The 18,319-nt window shown below is 36.1% G+C and overlaps 1 protein-coding gene and 2 long non-coding RNA genes across 3 annotated transcripts; all 3 read left to right on the forward strand.

Moving 5' to 3' along the window:
* Nucleotides 1-268: 268 nt before the first annotated feature.
* LOC107837169 (uncharacterized) lies at nucleotides 269-782 on the forward strand. The gene is made up of 4 exons (XR_001663170.1): nucleotides 269-356; nucleotides 433-516; nucleotides 593-673; nucleotides 750-782. It is a non-coding gene; the product is annotated as an uncharacterized LOC107837169 (long non-coding RNA).
* A 231-nt stretch (nucleotides 783-1,013) lies between these two features.
* LOC107837166 (uncharacterized) lies at nucleotides 1,014-4,003 on the forward strand. Its single transcript, XR_001663166.1, has 5 exons — nucleotides 1,014-1,085; nucleotides 1,190-1,331; nucleotides 1,722-1,835; nucleotides 3,559-3,720; nucleotides 3,867-4,003. It is a non-coding gene; the product is annotated as an uncharacterized LOC107837166 (long non-coding RNA).
* An 11-nt stretch (nucleotides 4,004-4,014) lies between these two features.
* On the forward strand, nucleotides 4,015-11,555 carry LOC103143975 (G-protein coupled receptor 56-like). Its single transcript, XM_016675676.1, has 8 exons — nucleotides 4,015-4,022; nucleotides 4,062-4,182; nucleotides 5,537-5,652; nucleotides 5,916-6,184; nucleotides 6,259-6,355; nucleotides 7,572-7,701; nucleotides 10,744-10,891; nucleotides 11,017-11,555. The coding sequence occupies exons 1-8, from the start codon at nucleotides 4,015-4,017 to the stop codon at nucleotides 11,124-11,126; spliced, it is 999 nt and encodes a 332-aa protein (XP_016531162.1). The 3' UTR covers nucleotides 11,127-11,555.
* Nucleotides 11,556-18,319: the final 6,764 nt, after the last annotated feature.

Genomic DNA, 18,319 nt, shown 5'->3' on the forward strand with positions numbered 1-18,319 from the left:
TGAATAACACAGAAGTATCACTTCAAACCACGTCAGGTATGTCTAAAGAGACATAATGTAACTGAGTTTCTAATACTTTATTATTAGACATTCAATTGTTTTATATCTACAGATATTACTACACCTCCGACATCTTTGGGAACAACATCCGCGACATGTCTGAATAACACAGAAGTATCACTTCAAACCACGTCAGGTATGTCTAAAGAGACATAATGTAACTGAGTTTCTAATACTTTATTATTAGACATTCAATTGTTTTATATCTACAGATATTACTACACCTCCGACATCTTTGGGAACAACATCCGCGACATGTCTGAATAACACAGAAGTATCACTTCAAACCACGTCAGGTATGTCTAAAGAGACATAATGTAACTGAGTTTCTAATACTTTATTATTAGACACGCAATTGTTTTATATCTACAGATATTACTACACCTCCGACATCTTTGGGAACAACATCTGCGACATCTCTGAATAACACAGAAGTAGCACTTCAAACCACGTCAGGTATGTCTAAAGAGACATAATGTAACCGAGTTTCTAATACTTTATTATTAGACACGCAATTGATTTATATCTACAGATATTACTACACCTCCGACATCTTTGGGAACAAGTTTGTCACCACTGACAACAATGAAATTAGCACTTCAAACCACGTCAGGTATGTCTAAAGAGACATAATGTAACCGAGTTTGTAATACTTTATTATTAGACACGCAATTGTTTTATATCTACAGATATTACTACACCTCCGACATCTTTGGGAACAANACATAATGTAACCGAGTTTGTAATACTTTATTATTAGACACGCAATTGTTTTATATCTACAGATATTACTACACCTCCGACATCTTTGGGAACAAGTTTGTCACCACTGACAACAATGAAATTAGCACTTCAAACCACGTCAGGGATGTCTGAAGAGACATAACGTAACTGAGTGTCTAATAACAAAATACATTTTAAGACTGTATAATTTATCTTGCAGGAATAGCGTTTGTCAAAAAAGCTATAGAAGTCTTTTCCTCATACTTGAAGGATGGAGGCCATGATGCCCGAGACATTGTTGGGTATATATTTGAATTCTTATCAGAAAATAAGAAATTTTGTTTTATTGTGTGGATTATTTGCAAACTAAACTGAACTCGTTTATTTTCTTGCATTTTCCCACAAGAAATATTGGGAGTCTAGAACAAATCCTAGAAGAAACTGACGTAAATGAAACTACGTACCTATCAAGTGACCGTGTCAACGTCCTTCTTTATAAATCCACAGATGACTTCAAAAGTCTTGAAATTCAAGCAAATAACACAGAGGTAAAAAAAAATAAATAAATAACAATGTAGTGTAAAAAAAAGGAAAACATAAATGTATGTTTGTATGGTAACAAAGAAGAATTAAAAACATTCAACAATAGTGAGATTTTTTATTAATATTTAAAACATAGATTACAACAGGAGACTCCTTCAATGTTTGGTCAGGCATTGTTTCAGTCTTTTGAAGTTGTCTCCTTGGAGAATCTGGGACAACTTAGGTTCTTGTAACATAATAAAAAGTAAAGAAACTAAAACAAAAACTAAACAATGTTCCAAAACATGTTTTTTTTTTTTCAAAACAACTGTCCTTGTCGACAAATGTGACTGGATTATGCTATCATATGCAATTCAGTGCAATGTTTCTCCTTTTATTTTTTGTTGTCAATATAGGCCAAGGTAAATGCCTCTGTGTCGAACATTAAAATTAAGATTTGCATACCGAGAGAGTTCAACCTTCAGAAGAATGATACAGTTGTTTTCTCCACGATTGAGATGCCAAAAAATGTAAGTGACTACACTTTCTATTCTGTTCAATATTGACATATTTATGACATCATGTTAAGCAGATTTTCTTAACATGATTGTGAGGGTTCTCACACGCTAAATGGAATTCAAAAAATTATTTTAATTTATTACAAAAAAGTTCAAAAATAATCAAACAATGAAGAATTGGGCCCAAAACTGAGGTCAACATAACAAACTACAATTCAGGTGGTAACACAAAGAACTCAAGCTCAAAACTGACCTAACAAACAAGACATGAAGGGAACTTAAATAGTGGCTGATCAGACCACTGCTGACACACAAGGGGTAATTTAAACATACAAAAACTTAAACAAATACAATACCAAATCTTTAAATTAAACAAACATTAGACTGAAACTACCAAATAGAAGAAACATTAAAGAAATGGTCAAATTAAATTAAAGAAAACCAAATTTCCACGTCCCCTGGCAAACAAATGGAACGGCCCTCTGAGGAGGTTTTGCCAGCCATATATGGATGTCAATTAGCTGGAGCTCTTCTGTGACCCTCCAGCAGCAGCTCCAAAGGAAACATTCAGGTCTGTGTGACAGTAGGGTCAGCTGTCACAATGATGTTAAGAAAGCTCCTTTACTGGAGCTTTCAAAACCAAAGGTTTTGCAGGAAAGCAAAACTTTCCTGCAAAACTTTAAACACAAGCAGCCTGATTGTGTTCAAACCACAATCAGGCTGCTTTGACAATACTGATTGTGGTAGTGTCAACCAGCATTAATTTTTAAGACCAATGTTGGTTTTAAGAACCAGCTTTGGTATTTCCAATGTATCCTGGCTGCATTTCTATATGCAGTGGCAGTCTGTCACTGCCACAATTCAACAGAACAGTAGCTTCAGTGGTGCTTTGGCCGCTGCAAGTCCTGTGATACCTGGTTACTTACCAGCTCACCTCCTCAACACAGAAAGAATAAAGCGATCAGCCACGGCGAACAAACTTCCTGAAATACAGACATCTTCCCACAAAATAAACACATAACTTGAAGCTCAGCGCAAAGTTCGAGGCCACCAAGATGTATGAAACAGAATAAATACTTTCTGACGGTTTTGTCAGCACCCGGTTGACTGGAGGCGCAAAGACAAGATGGTTACTCAGAAACAGAGAAGAAGCTAGCTAGCTGCAGCTAGCCACATCTGCTAAAACTCGGAAAAAACTTTGCTCGTTGTTGGTAAAGCAATGAAAAAGGTGCTGCGGGGAGTGGGATTGGGGGACGTACACGATAGCTAAAACTTAAAACACTGACAGTATTTACTTCATTGGAGATGTCTGTGACAGATGGAAGACATGAAAATGAACAAAGTTTCAGATCATTAGGAAGTGTGCTCAAGCTTTTACCATTTGCTGGGTTTTTTGTATGACATTTATTTAGGTGTTGAAATTTTTTAAACGGAGGATTTTCTTTTAAAAATATTAAACATGGTTCTTACTTTTGCACATAATGCTTGTTTAAAAAAATATGAAGGGGAAACACTTTTTAACATCTCATAAAACTAATGTTCTATGTGGGTTACTTAAGTTGTATTATTGACAGCAGGTGTGACTTTTATGTCACTAGTCCCACAAAAAAAATATTAATTTATAACAATACTGATGTCTTTATCAATTATTTTTCCTGGATTTAACGTCTTCCAATGTCATTTCTGGCTACATTGTTAAAATAACAACACAGTTCTCTTTGACTTGACCCTGCAGACTGCTGATCTACTTACATCTAATGGCTCTTTTGGACAAACTTCAGAAGCAAATTATTCACTGTATGATGATCTGCTGGTTGGCCTGAGTGTGGCTGGCAAGAACTTTTCAGGCCTTCAACATCGAGTCAGCATCAGCATATATCTCACAACAAGCCTGATGGTAACACTTTTTTTCCTTAATTCCACAAATCAACAAAGTTCAGTCGATGTTGGCAATTACTTCAGAGATCGGACAGATTTGATAGTTTGTTTCATAAAAATAAATCGTTGCCACTTTTACTGTAAATAAGTACTTTTGTGTCACAGAAACCCCAAAAACCAACATGTGTGTTCTTAAATACTACAAACAGTGAGTATTAAACATAAGAAACATCATGAGAAGTAACATAAATCAGAATTCCTTTTTTGTTGCAGACATTATTTACGTCATTGAATGTTGTATTATGATATACTGATGCTACAGTATACAGTCTACATGCTACAGACTTAATAGAATAACAGGTATCTCTGTCTGTCAGATTTAACAAAGTTTAGCACTGATGGCTGTGAGACATTCTGGGGCTATAATCAGCCGTACATCACTTGTTCCTGTGACCATCTCACATACTTTGCAGTACTCATGGTAAGAATCGGCTTTTTATGTTATGTTGTCTTAGCAAAAATATGTTCAGATGTCAAACCCCTACTGTCGCAATAAATGACATTGACAACTTAAAATGAAGTCTACAAACATACAAATATGATGAAATGACAGAGATATTCACACCCAGTCATTCAATCATAAAAAAGTCAGTTATTACCAGTTGACAATTTCAGTAACGTCTTAGAACATTATCCACCATCTATACGATGGGAACCTAGTATTAAAAAACATAATATTTTTGCAGTAAATAGGATTTCTAAAAGACCATCTGACAAAATTGGCGCTAGAAGAAATATACAGAATAAAAGAAATAGAAAGAAATCATATCATAAATGAAATAAAGTACAACACAAAGAAAACTACTGAGCACAAGATTACAAGTTGACCTGTCCATGGTGTGCTCCTCTTGTCCAGACTGTTCATCCGTCCATTGTGACTATCTACAGCAAAGAAGATTAGGACCTAAAAACTTAATTGATATAGTCAGATTTTACCTCAACAGTGGCCTTTATTCCCTATATTAAGGATGTCAAATTCAAACTTGTTATGGCCATACATAAAGGTTTAGGACCCTAGGTTTTGAGGGCTGAATTTGGGAACCCATGGTCTAATCTGAAGGACAAACTTGGCTAACAGTTTTGAAAATGTAAAGACAATTTTTTATATATCCTATGCAAAAACATTATTTAAAATTACATGAAGTTAACATTTATTTTAACATCTTCAGAATTCACAAAACAAGTGTTTGTTTTTTTTGTCAAAAAGTAAATTGTGTTATTCATGTCCTCATGCAGATTTTTTTTACACTGACAGCATTTAACAGGCATACAAAGCTAATGAAATATCTCAGTAACCCAGATATGTAGCTACTTGTATTCAAACCCATGATTATAGATAAAAAGAATCCAAACACCAAATTATACCTTAACATGGATTAACACGTGCAGTGGAAACCATCTTAGCACTACCCACAAATCTAATATCCACCGTTATACTTATCTCTTGGGGATGCAGACAATCAGCACCTTCCATTTTGGCATAGCTTCAGTTTTACAAATGATGGTTTGAAATCTCTTGCTTGTTTTTGTAAATGTCATTTCCTACATAAATCATGCTGGTAAAGACTGTGCTATTAAGTTAAACACTTATGAGGATGAGTTTCTTTTTTTTTTTTCTTCTTTTTTTTTTACAAACATTACATGGTTACTTGATTTAAATTGAATTGGGTGTCCACATTATGAAGATAATCATAGATTTAACATTTTTAATTATCTTGCTGAAAAATTGATAGGTGTAGATCAACAACAGAATGGGAGTATTTTTTTTTCCACAGGTGTCTGCAGACCTCTCCCCCAAAGATGCTGAGATCTTGTTCTACATCACCTACATCGGCTGTGGTATCTCTCTGTTTGCTCTGGTCATCACTGTTGGTCTCTTCATCACAACCAGGTGTTCGTCCATAATAAAACACATTCATACAGAACTATAATTTCCATATGCATTTTGTCCTTAATCAATCTATTTCTCCAACATTTTTTCTCCTGACTTGTGTCTTTAGATACCTTCTCAAAACACTTAGGTTTTACATCACCATTTTTTAATTTTGTCATCTATTCTTCTTTTCCCTCCACTTTATGTGACTTCCTTTTTTGACATATGCAAATCCTGACAAGTTGTCATCTACATCTGACCTCGTCTTCTGTATATGACAGAAAACTCAGAGGAGACGATTCCAAGAAGATCCACATCAGCCTGGCAGCTTCTTTGATCCTCCTCAACGTTCACTTCCTCCCCAGCCAGGCGGCAGCAGCGTCATCCTCCACTGAGCTTTGTCTCTATGTGGCTCTTCTTCTTCACTACTCCCTGCTGGCCTCTTTCACCTGGATGGGCTTGGAGGGCTTCCACCTCTACCTTGTCTTGGTCAAAGTCTTCAACATCTATGTGAGGCGATACCTGCTGAAACTCAGCGTGGTGGGATGGGGTGAGTGGCATCAGCTAAGTCTGTAGGTCAAGTGGTGGAAGCCTTAACTTAAAGAATCAGTTTTTGTGTTTTAGGTCTTCCGGCAGTCATCGTGACAATAATGGTGATCATACGTAAAGACACCTACGGTCGTGCATTCCTGGGCTTCTCTAACGCGAATGAAACTGCAATGTGAGGAAAAGATCCATTTTTAATCCCTCAATCCAGTGGTGTCCAGAGTCAGTCCTCAAGGCCGATAAACTCCATGTTTTAAGTTCCTTCTCCACCATCAAATCTCACTCTACCTGATAAATGTCTGATTTGGTTCTTGCCAAGTTGCTTGTGTCTCTATTGGAAATTTGTCTCTCACTATTTGGGCGTGAACATGGCAGGAACATGGGCAGTCCTTGAAACCATAGGAGCTATTGTCTCCAGTGATGTCCTTTTTTGCATGTACCCTTGTGAGAACAGCTTCTCTTAAATCTCTCTGCATGTTTTTTTTGTTGTGAGTTGCCTTATCCAGTTGATTCTGTATGCACTCTTCCACCACAATTCTTAAAGAAGTTTAGACCTCAAGGTCTCACCATGGAATTGTTGGTTTACATCTTGCCATCTCGACAAATACCATGGTCTCGTCACAGATTCCATGGGCCAATCCGCTGCCATCAAATCACCGCACAATACCTGCAAAGTCTGGCTTGTACCTCCCCTGATGTGGTTCCAAAAAATGGGGAAGGACTGTGCAGTAGGCGCAAGTGGAGACGAATCTGTGAAGAAGGGGCTTTGGTTCTTTCTCTGGTTCAACGCAACTGAATCAAATGACAGTTTATTTGCAGAACCCTGACATGGTTCTGCAGATGCAGTTGGATCATTTGGGTCAGCTGTGTTTAGAGAAACATCTAAAGCAAGCAGGATACCAGTCCTGGAGGACTGGAGCACATTTCTTTAATCCTTGTGGGGAAAGGGACTGGTGAATTAGAATGGGGATGATTTATGCAATGTGGAAAATAGGGACAGATTTTGGAATTTATAAAAAAAAAATAGTCCAATTGAAATGCAGCCTCAATGTATTCACCCAAATTCATTGGCGAGTTATGTGTTCTATAGCTGCCAATTTGATGATACATCTCAAAGGGGAATTAGAAGGAACTGTTAATGAAATGTACAGCCATCTTACATCTAGTTTGGTAAAAAAAAATGTGTCAGAAGTAGATACAGCAAGAAATGACTGTTGTTGAAATTACCTTTGGATGTGTATGCATTTGAATCCTTCCATATGATCTTAAATAATAAGACACCCACAAAATATTGAATTTCTTGAATTTTGTTAATCACCCTGTTGAGCATTATAGATTCCTTTCCCCTGTTTTTCCATTATATGATGATGAATTTTTTCCTTTCTGCCTAGATGCTACATAACAGATGACACAGCAAAGATGGTGACCACACTGGGACTGTTCAGTGTAGTGTTCCTCTTTAATGTGATCATGTTTGGACTGACAATCAAATGGTACATGGGTGGCGACTTAAACAAAGAGGTAATAGTTTCAGAATTTCTTTGTACTTATTGCACTTTTAAATTAATCATCACTGAATTGTACAAATATTTTGTAAAACATAAACATTTAGAAAGAACAACATCCTATGTTTAATCACTACTTTCACTTTGCTATTCATTTATCAACACTAATGTCTCAAGTATTATTTTGTCTGCCTTTAGAGGCATATAAACTTAAGTGACTTTTGATCCCTACTCCATACGGTTTAAATAAGATGTTTTTTATAACAGCTTTAACACTTACAGAGGCTTTTCACATGTTTGAAGAGAGTGTAAAGGAGGTTGTTGGAAAAGGAAGAGGTCACCAACCAAAATGGTTATACAAAATTGGGATTATGAAAATATTTTGCTGAAGTCTGCGATGGATGGATGGATGGATGCTGAAGCATTCTTTCACTCCCTTTAAGCTCCTGAGGAACAGCCTGGAACCAATCCCTGCTCTGCTGAACTTTACACAGTGAAGACAGTCATGTGCCGTTCTCCGGGCAACTGCCACACCCAAACTCAAACACTGTATTTCCAGACAGGGTTGTAGGATTCATCATTCCGTAGAGCATGTCTCCACTAAGCTGCGCTCCAGTAGCTGTGTTTTGCAACAATAAATTAAATGCTTTACATATTCCACTTGGTGACATAAAGCTTGTATGCATCTTCTCACTCATAAAACTTCAGTCCACAGAGCTCTATGTGCTCTATTCTCAAGGCCACATAAACTTTGTTGACTCTAGAAAGTTGAAGACCATTCACCCATCCATTTTCTGTACACCCTTGTCCCTCAGTGGAGTCGGAAGGGGTGCTGGTGTCTATCTCCAGCTAACGTTCTGGGCGAGAGGCGGGGTCACCCTGGACAGGTCGTCAGTCTGTCACAGAAAGTTGAAGACCTCATAGCACAATGTCATCATCCACCAGCTAAGTTTAACATTCCTTGTTTAGCTAGCTTTAGCTTGACCTTTAGCTCTTTCTTTCACAAAATTTATGCATTAGCGTTATACGTTTATCACATTCATTTTTTAAAATACATATATGATTATGATGAGGTTTCCCTAGTTTGACATTTTATGACCATTTTATCCTATTTATCTAATTTTTATCATTTTATTACTTAGCATTACTATAACATTTTGCTGTGGGGTTGTTGATTGTTGTTTGCATTCCTTTGTTTAATTTATAAATGTACTATAAATAATGTCATATTGTTTGATCTAACAGAAGTTAGTTTAGGGAGATTTGATGTCATTGTTAAACCAAATTCACTGATAATTCACTGAGCCATGTCCTCCACATCTTAAAAGTTACAACCTAACCATGATCCTACCAAGCAATTCAAGTTCCACTGAGTTTGGGTTCAGGGTGGCTCATCTTTGCTGTCCAGTAAAATTGTAGCCATCATGGGGGATCCATGATGATGTCTGAGATACCCCTAACCCAGTGATGTTATCGAGAGCTTTCCTATAACCGGAAGGTTTTTCCCTCTCTCTTCCTTTTTTCCTGTTCTACTTTTTTATTCAAAGCCTCCTGTGCCAGTTTTAGAATGAGTTCCTGGTACCATAGGTCTTGATTTGCATTTGTAACTTCTGTGTTCTCACACAAAGTCCTTAATACTGTATGTCCAACTTTTTGTGTCATCAGTTTTTTTTGTGTGTGTTGTTTTTTTTCTAAAACACCAACCAGTTTCTCTTTGCTTTTAATTTTATTAATTGCCCAAATATAATTGTTTGATGTTGGTTTCCATTTAGATAGCACTGAAATCTGTTGTATCGAACATGAATATTAGTGATGTGACTTAAAGTAATTACTGTATTTCCTGAACTATAAGTCATGTTTTTTTTCATAGCATTGCTGATTCTGCAACATTTTTTTTTCCTGTTCAGGCCACATTCTTTTGTCTGATGTGTTAAATCTTACCGACTTACATGTACTAAGGAGTTAGCATACCGACTGTAGCGTCAAAGAAGATAACCTCGGGCTAAAGTTGGAAAAACGAGTTCACAGATGGGTTCTGCTGCTCACCTGGAGAGGCTCAGCAATGGTCCAGTTACATTTCCATAGTTGTCATGGAGATGAATATGAATAACTTTGCAGTTTGGGCCTTTTTGGTGTTACCGCTTACTACAACTCAACCGCTTCTCTATCAGAGCTCAGACATCAGAGTGTCAGAAACTGCCAGCAGGATTCCAAGCAGGTAACTGAACATAACTAGCTTGGTAAACACCAGCCCCTCGTTCTATACTTTGATTCGTACAGAGTATCTGGACCCTCAGCTGTTGAAAACGATTGCTTTCTGGAAGCGTGGACTCTGTTTAAGTTTGAATTGATTGAATCTGATTTTACCCAGTCACTAACGGTTGCACGTGAAGTATGCAATGCACCAGCTCAACCATGAAGGAAGCCACACTATGAAGCTTACTGGAAAATACGTACACTGTTAACAACCATCCCCCACTGAAAAGAATGAAGTGCAGAGCTGAATGATTTCTCTGCCTAATAAAATGTCTTGAACATTCCTCTTGTTCCGACTGAAATCGCTCAATATTTGGAGTGTGACCAACATGGACTGACTGGCTTCCTTCACTTCCTCTGCTGCCATTGCTGAAACTACAGGCAGACAGCAATTCTAAAACAGCCTAGAAAATTTACGTCATTGTTCACAACTTGTTCTGTTTGCTAATTGGCCAGGATGAAATTCAACCAGAAAAATCAATGGGAGAAACCCCAGACAGAGCACTGAAGGGAGATGACATGGACAAAGTTATCCATCCCTTTGGACAATTTCTAAATAAGTTCAATTTACAGTCCAGTTCGAGCTATGTGTGTTTTCTTTTCTTCATTTTTTGACTGATGGAACTTATAGATCAGAAAATACGGTAATCATAAATGGGTTTCAGTCTGACCTGTTTGTTTTAGTAAATTTCTTGTGACTTTTTGATTGAGTTGAACTCTCACCACAGTTGTATGTCAGCATATTTATTGAATATAACCTGCAGTGTGTGTTTGTTCATGTCTTGGGAATTCGCACGGACAGAGGCGGCATCATGAAGCCAAGCAGGAAATTTGCACCCTGCTGACACTGATGGTCCTGCTGGGACTGACTTGGGGCCTGATCTTCTTTTCGTTCGGTCACCTCGACACTCCTGGCCTCTACAGCTTCTGCATACTGAACTCTTTGCAAGGTTTGAAGAGATTAAAGCATTATTTAAAACTGCATGCTGTATTATTAGTCTCTTTGTGTCATTTATAAATTCCTGTTATTGCTTTCTATACAGTATAAATGTAATGTCCTTGTTTTATTTCACAGGTTTCTCCGTTTCCATTTACTTTGTGTTATCTTGGAAAAAGTCCAAAGAAGCTGAACTGGAAACTGGGAAGTCGAGTTCTGAAACAAAAAGCTCTAATATCTCAATTTAAAGTGCTGGGAGGATTTACACATCCCTGCCATTTTACGTCTTTTAGTTGTTTTTTGTTGTTGTTGTTGTTGTTGTTGTTATAAATATCTATATATATATTTAAGAAAACAGGCACTATTGATAGCCCTATCTTATTTTATTCAATGTAAAATTCAGTAATGCTGTAGTTTTTTTAAGCTTACTTTGAAAGAATTCTCCAAGCTTTTGGTTTAAATACTCGTGGTTTTTCCATCCTTTGGGAGTCTTTTATATCCCGTCATTTTAGCGAGAAACGGTGCAGCTCTGGTCAACTTTCTCTCAGAGTTACACTTCACATAACATTATGATGTGCATTCTATTTATTGTTTTTTTTTTTTTCCAATAACCTTCATGCGTGGATATTAGTGTATCTTTTCACGTCATTACTTTTTCCAGAGGTTCAAAGATTCCACAAAAAAAAAAATAAATATAAAGTGCAACAATATAGATAGATTTGTATGATAGCAAAAATAATCACCTAAAACACTCAAAACCTGACTAGAACTGAAACAGACGTTAACCGGGTTAAATGAGACTTGATGGTAAAGAACATATTAGAAATTTGTTATGTCTTTAATTCTGGGATCTCAACACGTCCATGTGTACATCGTCATTTTTTATAACAATTTTCTCACAACACGACTTTTCTTCAGACTCTTCCTGTACTTTAAGCTTATTTTAAGTTAGAATGCCACACACAAACTTATACTTCCAGTGATCATCTAAATTATGTGCTCTGCATGAATCATTCATCGCCACCACATTCCATCTTTGGGTGAGAAATCATAAACATTGTATAAGCAGTACAATCTCATCCCAGAGGTCAAAATGAATCTGCTGTTGTTGTCAGGGAAAGTTATTTGACTCATCATGACACGAGCCAACTAATAATGTGTAAATGCCCAACTTAAACATAAGCTCATTTTTTGGGGCATACGATTACAAATCATGCTGTTAACAGGCCTGTAGAAAGATCTCTGCTAATAAGAAGTGGCAGCACATCTGTTGAGCTTTTGAAAGTTGAAAATGCAAAATCTATCACCCTGTCAGTATTATGTATTTTCCTGTCACATAGAATCATTTTCTGGAACAACCAAGTAACTATGTTAAACTCAGTTGTTATAAAATGCTGTTTATATCAAATAAGACTTCAATAAAAATTTTACTTTGTAATTTAGCACCTTAAAATTGGGCCTCTGTCTCTTTAAGAAACGTCTTCTCTTTCTGAAACTCTGCCTTCATGAAGTCATCACAACATGGCTCTTCTATTAACCACTTAAAGTTTTTACCAGCGTTTCACTGGCAAGTAGCTCCTATGATGAGCTCAGCTGATGTGCAGTCCCACCAGGTGTTTGTTAATTTCTGCTGGCTAGTCTGAAGGAGCTGAATAGGGGGCTAGATCCACCCAGATGTTTTGCACAGCTGAATGGTTGCCATGGGAGATTAACAGATTTCTAAAACATGCATGAAAGAATCAAAGCAACACTGCACATCTGTTCTTGATGAGGGAGTAACATTATAACATGATGTAAAGCTCAAAATGTCCTTTGTTCACTTTTCTTCTTGATAAAGTTTCTGCTCTGACCTTTAGTGCTGAAGGTGTGTTGACCCTTAGGCAGAAAGTCCACCTGTATGTTCTGCTAGTCAATCAGCTGATGGATAAAGCATGAAACACACTGACACTGCAAGGCTCTCACTAGGCTGTAATATACAGCTGGGTGCACAAACATCATTCAAAAAACTGGCTAAAGAAATCTGCTCCAATCAGACCAGTTTAATTTATAAAACAGGTCAAGTGGCTTTTCATAATTTTAAGTTTAGCTAATGGGAAAATCAATCACAGTCTGAAGATTTTTTATATCAGTACATAAAATCCTGTTAATTCGGTAATATAATATGACATAATATGACAACTTCCAAGTGATGATTGTCTGGTTCAGCTGCCCTAAATGTCATTCTAACACTATCACTCTTTCAAACCAGACTAAGCATGTCTGTTTGTGTATTGCTTTTTTGACATTGTGAACAAAGTTTGAGCTGTCTCTACAGTTTCATTCATTTGAAGATGGGCAGGTTTCACGACTCCATGAAAATCAAAGGCAAATGGTTATCTGAGCACTTCCTCTTTTTTCTCATACACTATGTAAATAAAGCTTTCAAACTCAGACTTTCCTCATTATTTTTTTCCTCCTGCTGTCACACAACCGTTCTGTCAGCTTCAGCTTTCGAAGCTCAGTAGGCACCTGGAGGTTTCTGTCACATCATCTGTTCTTTTCCCAGACAAACTCGCTACAAGAACTTGGCAACATGCAAAGGTAGGTTATGATACTTTATATGTACAACAATATTTCATCTGTTTGATGTCAATAAAAGATTTGAGTAAAACTATTGCTTACTTAACAAAGCAGAGACAAGATTATTGGTTATGTATTTCCAGCCAAGTGCAGGGCATCATATAAATATACCAGCCTTTGTGTCAGTTCGATCAGATGAAGGTTTGCAAAACAAAGTGACAAAAACAAGCGACACTCTTCACACATGATCCTGTATGACATACTACAGGCTATCTAAGGGCCTGACTAAGATATCTTTTTTTGAAATTATGACAATACATTAACAATAAAAGCAGAACAAAGACACAATGTTACCAGAAGAAAGTTGGAAAATTACTAGAAAAAAGTTGTTTCAATGAGAGCAAAGCTTTGATGGAGTTATAAAATCATCAGGTTTGTGATTTTTCCTTTAAAATAGTTATTTTCACAAAGTCCTGCTACTGATAATAATTTGATGCTGATATGTTAAAAGATCAAATATTTGTAAAACTGATACCAAAGTATAACTTCGCAAGATGCTCAAAAATTCTCATTTTAATGTATTATTTCTTGTGTAGGAGTTATCATAAAATTACTGCTTCCTTCTACTGATATACGACTTTATTCTCGTCATGTTATGAGTTTTTTCTAATATTAGGACTTTTTAGTCCTATTATTACAAATTTATTCTCAAAGTTGTTTATTCTCACATTATCACAACTTTTTTCTCATCATGAGTTTTTTCTTGTGTTATTTGGACTTTCTGTCAAACTGCTTTATTCGTAGAATTTAATAGCTTTATTATTGTATTAATGTGACAAAATTCTTATATTTATTTTTTTTTTCTTAGTGTGGCCCTCATACCCCGTCTGACTTTTGTCAAAATGCCTTCATTTCCTTGGCAACATTGTTAAAACCAGATTTAAAAGCATGATTCAACTAGTCAAAATGTATATTTTGCTATTTATTTTTCTCTTCTCTTTTTCACTTCTGCGTTGTTCAGTCCATTTTTATTTCTTGGTTAGATCTGTAAAGCATTAATCCTGCACCACACTACTGTATATTGGCACTTCATTACAAAGGAAGCAAAAATATTGCTTCCACATGAGCTTGCTATGCATTTAACTCTGTAGCAGATGCAGCATTAATTCTATGGTGACCTATGTGAAACTTACTACCAGACTTTTTGCACCTAATAAAAAAAATCTTCCACATGAGCACCACAACTCACATATACTGTTTGAGTTTAGTTTCACCAACCTCTTATTTGTATTTATTTACATTTTTGCCATATTCTAATCAATGTCTCATATTCATTTCTATTCATTTGTGTTAGTTTCTTTATCTATTCTTGTGTTCTGTTCTTTCTAAATTTAGTTTTTTAGATCGGAATTGTTCTTTTCCTTATGTTTTGTAGTTAATTTGCTTAGTAGGTTTGTACTTTTTCTGCCTTTTACTCTGCTTGTCCTTCACATCCTGTTCTTCAAGCTGTTCTAGTTTTCCTATTATTCTGTTTCCTCTTTCTGTCATAGAATCGGGTCCTTCTAAAATCCACTTAGCAGGACATGTATGCACAACTGCAAAATAATACAAAAGTGAATCAAGTATTGCAACAATGACTTAATAGAATCTAATCTCACACTACGCAATGCATGTGCTTCACTCATTTCAGCATGCTGGCTGCTTGAAAGTGAAAATTGTGACATTAGTAACTGCCTGATTAAGTTAGCTGACCAGTTGAGGGCACTGTAAATAATACGTTGATCTTAAAAAAATAAATAAATAAATGGAAGCAGACCAGAGTCAACACAGTGTATGGTTGAATGACTAGTGATAATAGCCCTTATATTCAGTTTCAGTACTTCATCGTTGGATGTCCAACATTATTATTTAAAGAATTGACAGGTAAAAATAGATGAAAAACATTTTTTTGACACCGACAGTCAAAATTATGGCCTAAAAAGTCTAGCACAACCTCTGCTCCAACCCTTGTTCTTTTCATCTCCTTGGCGCAACACTTCATGTGACAGCACTGTGTCCAAACTTTCACCATCGCCAGTGTATGCATATACATGGGTTTCTCTTTCAAGCACGAGACGTGTTAGTTTTCCTGCTTGTTCTTGTTTGGTTTGTAAAACTAGTTCATCTTATTTGCAGCATACATAAATAGTAGGGTTGCTGAGGATTCATTCACACAGTGTTAACGGAAATTACATATACAATATTAATATTAAATGGTGCGATATTTGTGTATGTTATTAGTCAGAAACTAATATCAATGAAAACACTGTAGTGTCTATTTTAAATAGTATTATCTAACCAAGGACTATAAATGATATAAAAGGGTAAACCTTTGTTGGACAATTTTGTTCTTATAAGCATATGGCAGACTTTATCTTAGTGCAATCCTGTTATAAAATATCTGTATAGCTCTGCACACATTCTTCAGTTGTTGTTTTTTTCTTGTATCATGTTATTCTGTTGGCAAGTAAGGCAGTTTAACATGCTTCCCCTAATGACTAATCAAAAAAAATATACAGAGGCTATTTCTATATAACTGTCTATTTTACAGGATAAAGTGCTGGGGCCTGTGGTGGATGATCTTCCTGCCCAAGCTTTCACTCGGTGAAGAATCGAACATTTGTAAAATACCTGGATTAGAAAATGGACTATGCAATCCAAACATAGAAATTACAGGAGGTATGTCCAAAGAAACCACTAAGATCTTCTGGTTGTGATTCTGCTCTGCATCCCCAGATCCAAAGCCAAACATGGAGAAGCAGCATTCAGCTTCTATGTACCACAAATCTGGAACAAACTTCCAGAAAACTCCAAAGCACTAAGTGCCTTTAAGTCTAAACTAGAAAACCAGCTATTTAGTGACTTTTGAACCATAATAAATGAAACATTGACCAATTTATTTGATGCAACTTGATGATTCTGATGATGAAAATCAAAACATGGATGTTTGATGACAGACATTCATCAGAATGTTTGTTGCTGGTTTCTCAATTTTTGACTGTATGGTGTTTTTATGACTTTATTTTTGTCTTTCATGACGTAAGGCACTTTGAACTGCCCTGTTGCTAAAATGTGCTGTACAAATAAACTTGATATTGATTAATGTCCCATATTTTCAAGCCCACTGTTAAAAAAATGCAGATACTAAACATTAACTGAACAAAGCACCACCTTCATTTATGTTGCTGAAAACCAATATGTGCTATTGCTGGGACTGATAGTGAGCTAGAGGAGCAACTTTAGTGTTCTACTTTTATGTAATATTGAACTGTTTTAACATAGCACGTCTTTATTTTTCATATTGTGTCAAGCCTGAACAGGAACTTATATTCTATTAATAGTATTCTAGTGAGCAATTTGTTTTCTATGCATTTGTGTTATTTTTATGTCTGTTTTTGTTGTATTTTTTCTGCAGTCACAACTTGTATTACCCTACTGTCATTGTGCAGGAATGTTGGGAGATGTGAAGCTTCTCCAAGTGAGTCATTTCAGTGTAGATTGTGCTACTGTATGTGTGCTAACTCTGTTGAAAAGTCCTGCAATGTAAAGCTATGAGAAAGTTTAATGTTCCCAAAAAGCCTTAGTGAGTTTGATGATGAATGGATGTCCTCTCTGACTTGTTTTGTTGTAACCTTTTGTTTTTCTCAACAGAAAGTTGCACTGATCACGTTCTGTAGCACTATATGTAATAACATGTATCATTTTACTCTGTAGGCAGCCTTTCTGAACAAAATGTCCAATGTTGCATTGAAAATTTATTCAACATTTTGAAGAATCAAACTCGCCACAATGAAACTGTCGAGTAAATATTTTTATATATTTCAGCTTACACCGATATTTTAATATTGTCTTTGAGAACCGAGTGTTTTACGCTATGTGTTCTCTTGTCTTTCCACAAGAACACTTAAAACCATAGAGCAAGCTCTGGAGGAAAGAGAGGTGACTGCAGGGACACTCAAAATGACAAACATTTTGGCTTTCATACAAAAGCCCACTATTCCTTTCAACGGTCTTACCATTTCTGCCAATGACCCTGAGGTAACACTTAATTTTATTTTATTATTCTTAATATTATGCTTATTCTGATCAAAGATACATGAGCAGAGAATTTTGAACTATGTTTTTTTTTTTCTGGATCTTCTTCAATCTTTCTATGTCTGGCTGTGATCTACTCCAGGTGACGCCAGGTACGATCATGCCAGACAGTTTGGTGAGCGTTCGTCTGCCTAAAGAGTTGAATCTTGGCGCGGAACATAAAATTGTGTTCTCCAAGATTCAGCTTCCTAAAGAGGTCAGAGAATAATATGATATTTAGGATCTAAACATTTTGTCTCCTTTTGTTTTTAGCAGTAAATAAACAATTACACATTATTGTTCAGTTCTACTTTGTACAAAGTTATCCTGATAAAACTCTCATACTTGTGCTGCATTTGTGATTTCCCAGAGATTTACACCAGTTTAAACTAAAATTGATCACAATAGATGACATAGTTTTTCAAGGGGCAGTATTTTGTGTTTTCTAGGCACATTGTGCAATCAAATTTAATCAAGTAACCATGTTATCTTCAGTTGTTGCTTTATATACATAAAAATGCTTCATATACATAAAATATGACTTAAAAGAAATGTGTCTTTGTAAATTAAATTAAATTGACATTGGGCCTCTGTCCCTTTATAAACTCCTGCTCTTTCTGAAATGCTGCCTTCGGGAATTCATCAGAACATCCTATATTAACCTTTTAACAACGTTTTATAGGAGAAGTAGCTCCTATATTGAGCTCAGCTGATGCGCAGTTCCACAAGGTGTTTGCTGGCTAATCTGAAGGAGCTGAGTGAGGAAGCT

This window comes from Poecilia formosa, unplaced genomic scaffold, assembly GCF_000485575.1.
Source record: "Poecilia formosa unplaced genomic scaffold, Poecilia_formosa-5.1.2 Scaffold119, whole genome shotgun sequence".
In the NCBI taxonomy this organism is placed as follows: Eukaryota; Metazoa; Chordata; class Actinopteri; order Cyprinodontiformes; family Poeciliidae; genus Poecilia; species Poecilia formosa.

What these genes read in the sequence shown, in the direction of transcription:
- LOC103143975 (XM_016675676.1), top strand. An exon ending in CATACTTTGCAGTACTCATG is followed by an intron (nt 4,183 to 5,536) that starts GTAAGAATCGGC and finishes TTTTTTCCACAG; the next exon opens with GTGTCTGCAGACCTCTCCCC. An exon ending in CATACTGAACTCTTTGCAAG is followed by an intron (nt 10,892 to 11,016) that starts GTTTGAAGAGAT and finishes TTTATTTCACAG; the next exon opens with GTTTCTCCGTTTCCATTTAC.